Raw genomic sequence first — 10,979 nt, forward strand, 5'->3', positions numbered from 1 at the left:
GTCAGAGGAACCATCTGGACTGGTTTCTTGTGACTGACTCTGAGGAACAGAAATCCCTCTGGGAGGAAATCACAGGCACAGCAGCAGCAGGGAGCGGCAACACTGGTGTTCACTGGCTGGGAGCTGGGGGAGGCACCGCTCAGAATGGCCCCACGGGAGCATCAGGCCCAGGACAGACCGTTGTGAGAACGAGGAGGAGAACCTCCTCTCCTCCTCTGGGGAGTGCGTGTATGGTACTTGCGAAGTAACAAAGGGAATAGACGGAGGGGGCGAAGAAGTGTCCAGAGCATTGTTACTGATGGAGCCCCATCATCTGCACGACAGCTTTCTCAGTGGGCCCTGCCACACTGCACTTTGCCCTCATTAGGCCAGCATGCTTCCCTCCAGCTCTCATCACTTGTATCATGGGCCCATCCTAGCCTTGCCCTTTCTTCCCGTGCAGGCTCTGGGAATGCTGGAGTATTGCTCAAGCCTAGGAGTTTGAGACTGGCCTGGGCAACATAGCGAGACCCTGTCTCTACATGAAATCAAAAAATTAACCAGGTGTGGTGGTGCATGCCTGTGGTCCCAGCTGTTCAGGAGGCTGAGGTGGAAGGATTGCTTGAGCCCAGAAGGTTGAGGCTGCAGTGAGTCATGATTGTGCCACTGCCACTGCACTCTAGCCTGGGTGACAGAGCAAGACCATGTCTCAAATAAATAAATAAATAAATAAATAAAAATAAAAGGATCTCTTCTGTCTTCTGAGGTGACTCCTGGGATTCTAGAGCCAGAAGGAGCCTCAGAGCCCATTTATTCCACTCCTGTCACTGGGGGCAAAAATGAGGCCAGTAGAGGTTAAATGACTCACTCAGAGTCACACAGTCATGACAGGAGCTTGGGCTGGCACCCGGGCCTCCTGCCTCCCAGGCCTGTGTCCTCTTCTTGCATTAAGCCAGGAACAGTTCATTAGGAAAGCCGTATAGAGTCATCAGACCCTAAATCTCATGATCAGAACTTCATCTTCTCTTCCCTTTTTTTTTTTTTTTTTTTTAAACATAGAGAAGGTAAAGGGGGAAAATGATTTACTTAGTTTCCAGACCACTTACTTAAATCCTGCCCAATTTGACTTCCACTCCTCACTTCACTGTTGCAACCAAAGCTAACTAATGCATCCGTGCTCCAGGGGAAGGAATCTCTTCCTATCCTCAGTCCAAAGTCAGAGTCCAAACTCTGAGGAGGGTAAAAGGAACACAGGAAATACAAGTCCCTCACCCCCACAGCTTCATTCCACTCTCCAATAAACCACCGGAGTAAAGGAGGAAGATGGGGCGGATGCGTAGGTATGGAGCGCCTACTCTGGGTGGCTGGCTCTGTATTCACACTCTACACACCCCCTCATTCAGTCCTCACAAACCCTGGAAAGCAAGTTTTGTTCGCCTCACTCTGCAGATGGAGTTATTGAGGCGAGAAGGGTGATGTAAACTGCCCAGAGTCGCACAGATAGCAAAGGGCAGAGCAGGAATTAGAACCCGGTTTCTCTAGCTGCAAAGTCTGGTTCTCCACTCCACCATGGCCATTCAGTTCTATATTTTCAGGAGAGGCCATGGAACTTGTCCCCACTTCCTCCTCCTCCTCCTGCCATACTGTGCCTCTTGCCCGAGTCCAGCCCCACCCACTAAAGCATTGCATGTATTGACCCTCGCAGCCGTGCACAGTGCCTCTGACGTGGGCAGCTCCAGACTGAGCTTCTGCATCAGACAAGCAGGAGACAGATGAGGAGTGAGCCGGGGAAACCCAGTGTTTGTTACTCTGAAAATGGAAGCTGCCCCGTGACAGCATCTTCTCTCCCGTTGAGTAATCCCTGCATGAATAGATGGCAGCTGCAGTGACTGCTGGTCATATGTGATCTATTCTGGGAGGTGTTGAGCGCACCATCCAAGAACATGAAGTCGCTGCTCTGTCACAGATGGAGAAGCAGACTATTGTGGATGTTGCAGGAGCTGGGATTTGGCTGGATCCCCTGGAAAGGTTTTATTTTGAGTTCAGAGCCTGTTCGGTTGCCAGGGTAAACCAAGTGGTTGTATGATAGAGGAATTCCAACCCTCGCTAACACTCTGACCCCTTGTGCCAGCTTTCCAATAAGGCTTGAGAGCCCTGAGTTCTTTAGAAAATCTCCTTCTTGGCACACTTTGAACTGGAGAGCAGTGACACTCTTGGCAGTACTTTTGGTACTTGTCGTATCACTTAAGTTGATTGGGAAAAAAAGTAATCACTGGGGAGGGACCCCTTTTAAACATTTATAGTCTTGAGAATGCTTCACTGATCCAGCCCTGACTATACTCTGCACCTATACATCCTTGTCTTTGGTCTAAGGGCTCTGGTAGGAGGCGGCATCAAAGTACGCCATCCCCTCCCTGCTGTTGCATTCTGCCGTCCAGCCCAGCTCTCCCATCGGCCCACACGGGGCTGCCCCTCTGGCCCTGGCTCTCGGCTTCTACACAAGCAGCTACTCTTGTACAGGATGGTAAAGCTAGGTGGCATTCACATTGGAGCAGGGACCAGAATCCAAGTGAAAGTAAGTTTCAGGAAAAGTTTGAGTCATGTTTCCAGTTTCAAGAGCCAGGCTGAATCTCTCAGAAGGGGAGCTGATGGGCGGCAGTGGGAGAGTGGAAGAGGTGGGCCCTGGGCACAGCATGTACCATGGCGTCGTTCATCACCTGCCAATGGCAGGGAGCGTGGGCTGTCTTATATTCTGTTTGCCCCTCTCAAGAGGTAAGCTCCTAGCAGGCAGGATAATCTGAAGCCCTCTGGTGGGCCCTGTAGTGCCACACTGTACTAGACAAACAGCGCGTGTCAGTGTTCTCGGGGAGGTGGGAAAAATTATGCACTGAAGAGCAAATCTCGGGAGAACATGAGGTTCCACGTGGGGTGCGGTGTGGCTGACTTCACCGCCAAGCAAGTACCAGCCCCTCCTGCTGTCATGGGCGTACTAGGGAACAGTCCTCTGCTCAGCCAGCTCCTGGGTTTCTGCAGGACCTCAGCAGGCTGCTAACTCCCGGATGTGAGCTGGTTGAGGGCAGATACCGGGTCCCCTTCATGTGCTTCTCTGTGTCCAGCTCAGTGACTGGAACATGCTGTTTGTTGAATAACTAAAGAAATCTATGAATAAACTGGTGACAATGGAAGCCCCAGAGGTTCAAACATTCTAAGATTCCTATACCAAAATATTTTAAAAAATCAAACTCTATCCAGTGAGCAACTCATTTTAGCCGATACCCAATGCAATGAAATTGTAGCACCAAAAAAAATTTTTTAGAATCTCTCTTCAAACTCCTTATAATGGGATTTGACCTCTCAGACTCAGTAATGGGCAATCTGGTTTACTTTGCCTATGAGTAGAAGCTGTGAAGTACATAAAAGAGAACTTTTATTTGCCTCTAAAACTCCAGGTAGTCAGTGCAGCCTGTTCTGTCCTTCGGGGCAGGTTTCTTGTCCTGATGAGTGTGCCTGCATGAGTTGGGGGAGGGCAGTAGCAACCTCGTGGTGCCCACCCCGGCCCCCATGCTCTTACCCTTCCTTTCTTACCCTTGCAGCCCTCTCATTTTCCCAGCCAGCTGTCTGGCTTCCCAGACCACCTTTTAATGCCCCTATAAGCAAGAAAGACATTAAAGCATCTGTGCCCCAGGCACAGCCCACCCCACTCACAGTCATTCTTCCTCTCCAGCTGTGCCCTCTGTTGGTGGAAGGGCAGAGCCAGAGAGGAGCATGGGCTCATTCCATCTCTTTTTTTAACAGAGCAATTAAAAGAAATTACTCTTCTCCATAGCTTACAAACCTTGTCACTTCTTAGAGGACGTTGGGATTAAAGGAAGAGGGTGACAGTTAATAGCTGGGCTCTGAAACCAGATTTCCTAGTTTTTATTATTTTAATTGAGGAAAAATTTACATAACATTAACCATTTTTTAAAGTGTACAATTCAGTGGTATTTAGTATAAGAACAGTGTTGTTCAACCATCACCTCTATCTCGTTTCAAAATATGTCATTACCCTAAAGGAAAACCATATCCCTATGAAGCAGTCTCCCCCTATGACCCCTGGTAACCATCAGTCTGCCTTCTATCTCTATAGATTCCCCTTTTCTGGATATCTTCTGTAAATGGAATTGTACAATATGTGCTCTATTGCATCTGGCTTTCTTCACTTCTGTTCCTGAGGTTCATCCACATTCCATCTAGTATCCATCCATGTATCAGTACTTCATTCCTTTTTATGGCTAAATAATATTCCATTGTGTGGATATACCACATTTTGTTAATCCATCCAAACATTTTTTTTTTCAAACTGAATCTCACTCTGTTGCCCAGGCTGGAGTGCAGTGGGGCAATCTCTGCTCACTGCAATCTCCACCTCCTGGATTCAAGCCATTCTCGTGCGACGCCTTCCACCACACCTGGCTAATTTTTGTATTTTTAGTAGAGACGGGGTTTCACCATGTTGGCCAGGCTGGTCTTGAACTCTTGACCTCAAGTGATCCACCCATCTCGGCCTCCCAAAGTGCTGGGATTACAGGCATGAGCCACCGTGCCCGGCCAATCCATCCAGATATTAATGGACATTTTCATCTTTTGGCAATTGTGAATAATACTGCTATGAACATTCTTGGACAGGTTTTTGTTTCAACACATGCTATCAATTCTCTAGGATATATTCCTAGGAGTAGAATTGCTGGATTATATGGTAATTCTGTGTTTAACTTTTTGAGGAACCACCATACTGTGGCTTGTACTATTTCACATTCCCACCAGATTGCTTAGTTTTGAATCCAGCCCTGCCACTTACTTATTAGCTGTGTGAGCATAGGTAAGTTACTTATGCTCTTTGTGCCTCAGTTTCCTCGTCTGTATAATAGGTCAGTAATGCTGTTTACTCAGTGGGGTTGTGATACTTAAAAGGGGTGTATGTGAATGCCTCAGAACAGTAACGGGTGTACAAAACTGCTGCATAAATGTTTGCTGCTGCTGCTGCTGCTGCTGCTGCTGCTGCTGCTGTGAGACAGTGTAGGTCATGGCAGACGGAAGACTGAAAAGCGTTTGGGCTAAAAGAGGCTGCTTTGGGTGATATAAAAGAACCAGCAGAACTAGAATCCAGACACTTGGGGTTGGTTGCTGAGGGCATCTTTCATTTGAGGAATCAATTTTCTTACCTGTTCCCTGATGAGCTCCAAGAACCTTCAGCTCCATGTGCCTGTGGCTTTCCTCGGGAGACCACTCTTCAAGAATGAGGGACCAGGGTCCTCCACTCCTGACCACTTGCCAGCTCCATTCTTTCAGCTTTCCAACATGAAAAAGGAAGACAGGAGTATGTCCTGTCATCTGAAAGCTACACACAGAAGTTTCTAGAAAATAAAAGGAAGCCTTCTCTGTCATCATTCATGTTAGGAAAAGGCAAACCTGGTTGATTTTCAGTTGATTCTATTGAATTCAACAGAATCACCAAACAAACATTCTGCTAAATAGTATTTCTCTCATATCTATATATTATGAGTATTTATCTCATAATCCATGTATTTATGAATCATTTACACCTAACTCATCAAAATGCTCTGTATAAGCTGTTTGAATCCCAAGAATCCTTATAGAGGCTTTTTTTTCTGAGCACATAGAAATAGGAAAACAGATTTTTCCCCATCCATCTTCAATTGGCAATAACTTTTAGAGATGCCGTATTACCAGCTCTTCTGCTAGGAGGGACCAGAGTGAACCAGTGAAAAAATACAATGTGATAACAGTTGCCACAATGATACTTTCACCACACACCCAATTAGCACTTTATAATTTGCAGAGTCCTGTCAATTTCTAAACAGGCCCTGATTTCTCCATATCTTCTCCAATACTTGTTATTTTCCTTTTGTTTTTAACATGGGCATCCTAATGGGCCTGAAGTGGTACCTCATGGTGGTTTTGATTTCCATTTCCCTGATGGCTGAAGTTGAACATTTTTTCATGTGCTTATTGGCAATTTGTTTATCTTTGCAGAAATATCTATTCAAATCTTTTGTACATTTTTTTTACTGTGTTGTTGGCTATTTTATTGTTGAGTTGTAAGAGTTCTTTGTATATTCTAGATACAAGTCCCTTATCAGGTATATGACTTGCAAATATCTTCTCCCATTCTGTGTGTTCCTTTTTGACTTTCTTGATGGTATGCCTTGAATTAAAAAAAGTCTAATTTTTGATGAATTCCAAGTTTATCATTTTTTTTTTATTTTTTCACCTGTGCTTTTGGTGTCATCTAAGAAGGTTTTGCCTATGTGGTCATGAATATTTACTCATCTGTTTTCTTCTAAGGGTAATATAGTTTCAGCTTTTATATTGAGATATATGATATATTTTGAGTTAGTTTGTGTGTGTGTGGTGTGAGGTAGGGATTCAACTTCATTCTTTTGCATGTAGCTATCCAGTTGTCTCAGTACCAATTGTTGAAAAGACATTTCCCCCTTGGATAGTCTTGGTGCCATTGTCAAAAATCAAATAACTGTAAATGGAGCAATTGTAGTTTGAATGGAATGGGTCAGCACTTGGTGGCAGCAGGGGTCTTGGCAATGTAGTTTCATAAGCTCCCACTCCTGGAGAGCCTCTGTTTTCCTCTCAAAGCCAGGTTTTTCTGTCTTGCTGCATTTTGGTGCCTGAAAGGCTTGGGTGGGCATGGTACCTGGAGTACTCTTGTTAAGAACACAGAGTGAGGAGAAAAGACCACTCTACTTTGTGGGAGGTCCTTGGGGCAGTTTGGGCAGCAGTGCCTCCCCCAGGAGTCAGGGTCCCCACCCCAGAGGAATGTCCACAAAGCAGAGCCATTGGCCTGAGCTGGACTGAAAAAGAAAGAGCCAGGTGGGGAGAGGATTTGATTTCTCCCTTGGTCTAAAGCAGGCAGCTGACATTGGGTGAGGGAATGGGGCAGGCCTCCATGTGCTGTCGGGAATCCCCAGGAAGTCCCTACAGAAAACTTCCACCCCTAGCCCAGCTTGTCTATCACAGCCCCTCAGTGGTAACTTCCTCCTGTGGCTTGATCCAAATGGGGGCTGCATACATGGCCGAAATGCACATAACCCTGTGAGGCACAGCATAGCAGCTTATCCTCCCTGAAAATGGAAGGACAAAAGCAGGACAAAGATGACCAAGCCAGGGTGGGGAAGAGGGGAGGAGACACTGGAAGGGGAGGTGAAGGGGCAGACTAGGGAGGCCAGGACCAAGGCAGACTCTCATGCACCAGGCATATTCTGCCCAGCCAAGGTCTCTGGCATTCAGATGAGGGAGAGGGAGAGGAAAGAGGAGAGAATCCAGTGAGAACAGTCCATGAAGTGTCGGGAGGCCCCTGGAAGCAAAGGCTCTGGACTCAGGTGGCATCAGTGGGACTACCAGTTTCCAGTGAATATGTGGGAGTGGCCCGGGTACCAGCTCAACCAGAAGCCCATTTGTTCAAGGCCCTGGTATTACTGAAGGTCCAGCCCTGTCTCATCTGCCAGAAAGCACGTGGCCTCTCCCTGGCTAGGCTAAGGGCTGGTTGACGGCATCATAAAAGGAATCTGCCTGGGAGCCCTCAGTTTGTTTCAGTTTCCTCCCCCAAGGCCAAGAAGGGATTGGGTTGCCTCTGTTGTTGTTGTTGCTGCTGCTGCTGGGGGTTGGAAAAGAGGAATTTGTGTGACCAGATACCCTTATTGTATAGAAGAGAAATGTGAGCATTCAGAGATGGTGAGATGTCAGACACCCAGCCACACAGCCAGTGAGAGACAGGTTGGGGACAGGGCCAGGCCTGCCAGTTCATGGCCCAGGGGTCTTTCTCATGAGATCAACTGACCAGTGTGTCTTAGCACCTGCCATGCAAATAGAAGGCCCTACTGCTGTCATCTCCACGTATTCCAGAATTACTCAGCTGTTCTATGCAAGCCAAGTCAACACCAATGTCATAAAGGAGAGACTAAAGTAATTCTCTACACAGCACATACACGGCATATATGGCCTGTATGCTTCCTGGACAGCCAACGGGGTGCCAAGGGAGTGAGTCCCTCAGCCTTGCCTCGAGCCTTGCTGATACTGCAATTTGCCTCACAAACACGGTTACCTTCCATGACATGAAGGAGGAACACGTGGGTTTGTTAGAATCACGTGGGGAACCTGGCACAGGCTTCGAAGCCCAGGTCCCACCTCCCACCTGCTGAATCCAAATCTCCAGAGTGTGGCCTGGGAAATCAAATTTGTCAGCTTCCTTCCCAGGGGACTTTGATACATCCACTCCCGTGGAAACCAGCAGCCTCCTTTAGTCAAGCTAATGTTTCCGTGACTATCACCTTCTCCTCCTGTAAAAGATGCAGATTGTTAGCGGTAAATGGTACCTGGATTCCAACCTCAGTTCTCCTCTGCAGTTGGGGAGATCTGGCCGGGGCAAGCCACACTGCTCCTTCAGGTACAGCCTTGTTCATCCCGCACTCACCTGTGTTCTCTTCCTCTCTGTAGGACGCACAAGACCAGCCACTGCTACCGCATCACCTACCGCCACATGGAACGGACTCTGTCCCAGAGAGAGGTCAGGCACATCCACCAGGCCTTGCAGGAGGCTGCAGTCCAGCTGTTGGGTGTGGAGGGCAGGTTCTGATGTCACCACTTCACTCAGGCTGCAGCCCTCTTGGGGCTCCAGGATTTGCTGAAAGAGAAAAAGATATGGTTTGTGAACTGGGGCATCAATCATCTTTTGATAAATGGATCAGTTTTAGGACTTTCAGAAAATAAAAGATCACTCTTGAAAAGCTGTTGACATAGCATTTGTCTTTCATTTGGGGAAAGGAGGAAGGTCTTTTCCTATTCCTTTTAGAAGTGCTTTGCCCACTGGCATTGGTGCTTACTATGGTTAATTGGTCCCTGGGTTCCATTAAGCACCAGGCATGATTTCTTGCCTGACAGGCTCTTCCACCCATGTAATGAGAGAAGCCACACAGAGGGACATCAGAAATTCCAGATACAATACAGGAAGCTTTTTGAATCAGCTTCCATTCCTTCCTCCCTTCTCTTCTTTTTCAGTTTTGCAAAGGGCAGGCTTCAAAGAGGACACTAATGAAATGCCAGGGCTCCCGTCGAATGTGAAGGGAGGTGCGTCTTTCAGCCAGGGCAGGATATCTATTTGCTTTTCATAAACCCATGGCTTGGAGTCAGGCCTCTGGCCCCAGGACTTGGGCTTAGCTGCCTTCTGCCCCACTGGAGAGGAAGGAAAGCGGCGAGAGCTGCCCCAGAGTCTTGGAGGCACACAGAGGGGCCAGGCCCTCAAACTCCCTTCAAGTGTTCCCAGCAGGCAGCCTCCACTTCCAGAAGGCGACCTTTAAGGAAGAATATGGGGCTTTGATGTTCCCCCCTTTCCATCCCAGGCACTTTGTAGTCTGCCTGCCTCATTCATGACCAGTTTTAATAATCAACTTCCATCCCTGGCATGATGCTAGAGGCTGATGGAGGGCTGCAAGTGCTGGGATAAATATTTGATGAGGAGTGGCCATTATTAGCTAGCGGCATGGGGGTGGGCAGCTGCTTTCCTAAGGGAAGGAACAGCTTTAATGTCATCTTACCATGTGATTAATTTGGACTCTTCCCTTGGATTTGTAAGGGAATTAAGGAAGCCATTCCCCAAGTCCCACACCCAATCCTAGAACCAAACCGCTTTCTGGGGTTTTAGGGCCCACGGGTACAATTCCCTAAGTGGATGGATCTGAGTGGGAAGGCACAATGTGATCAGTGATTTCCTCTTCAGTAGCATTTGCCAGCAGGCGATTTCTGATTCAGCCTTGGGCTGCACTTCAAGATGTCCCTTCATCCCCATGACTGGTTAGGCACTTATTAATGTTCTTTAAGAAAGCCAGCAAGGTGTATAAAATGCAAAACCATGATGCTGCCCTGTGGCCCAGAATCTGAGCAATATTTGTCAAATACAGTCACGCATCACTTAAGGACAGTGAAACATTGTGAGAAATGCATCATAGGTGATTTTGTCATTGTGCAAACACCATGGAGTGTACGCATACAAACCTAAACAGTATAGCATACTACACCCCTAGGCTACACAGCATAGCCTATTGCCAGAGGCTGCAGGCGAGAGGCTACAGACCTGCACAGCATGTGGTATGGTTTGAATCTGTGTCCCCACCTAAATCTCATGATTAAACGTAAGCCCCACCCAAATCTCATGATTCAACGTAAGCCCCACCCAAATCTCATGATTCAACGTAAGCCCCACCCAAATCTCATGATTCAACGTAAGCCCCACCCAAATCTCATGATTCAACCTAAGCCCCACCCAAATCTCATGATTCAACCTAAGCCCCACCCAAATCTCATGATTCAACATAAGCCCCACCCAAATCTCATGATTCAACGTAAGCCCCACCCAAATCTCATGATTCAACGTAAGCCCCAGTGTTGGACGAGGGGCCTGGGGGGAGGTGATCAGATCATGGAGATGAGCTTCTCATGCATGGTTTAGCACCATACGCTCGGTGCTGTTCCATGATAGTGAGTTCTCATGAGATCAGGTTGCTTAAAAATGTTTAGTCCCTCCTTCCCCGCCACCGTCTTGGTCCTGCTCCTGCCGTGTGAGACGCCTGCCTCCGCTTTGCCTTCCGCCATGAGGAAAGGCTCCCTGAGGCCTCCCCAGAAGCAGAAGCCGTTGTGCTTCCTGTACAGCCTGCGGAACTGTGAGCCAGTTAAACCTCTTTTCTCTATAAATTGCCCAGTCTCATGTATTTCTTTATAGCAATGCAAGAACAGTGTAACACAGCATGTCACTGTGCTGAATACTACAAGCACTTGTAACAAATGTTATTTGTGTCTCTAAACTGAAAAGTTATAGCAAAAATACTGTATTATCACTGTCCCCTATGCCATCTGTTGTTGACTGAAACATTGTTATGTGACGCTATATTTGTGCCAAACCCTATACTAAGGTCCTGGGGTAGGGCTGACTT

At 47.4% G+C, this 10,979-nt stretch overlaps 1 protein-coding gene across 8 annotated transcripts in view; it reads left to right on the forward strand.

Annotated features, from left to right (window-relative positions):
- Positions 1–8,783, forward strand: part of FARS2 (phenylalanyl-tRNA synthetase 2, mitochondrial) — a 519,601-nt gene extending 510,818 nt beyond the window's left edge. For all 8 annotated transcript variants that reach the window (XM_054557152.2, XM_024248067.3, XM_054557156.2 and 5 more), the window contains one exon: positions 8,491–8,783. In XM_054557152.2, the coding sequence (XP_054413127.1) occupies positions 8,491–8,629 (139 nt within the window). In that variant the 3' untranslated portion in view covers positions 8,630–8,783. The remainder of the gene's footprint in view (positions 1–8,490) is intronic.
- The last annotated feature ends 2,196 nt before the right edge of the window (positions 8,784–10,979 follow it).

Source organism: Pongo abelii, chromosome 5, assembly GCF_028885655.2.
Source record: "Pongo abelii isolate AG06213 chromosome 5, NHGRI_mPonAbe1-v2.0_pri, whole genome shotgun sequence".
Taxonomy (NCBI): Eukaryota; Metazoa; Chordata; class Mammalia; order Primates; family Hominidae; genus Pongo; species Pongo abelii.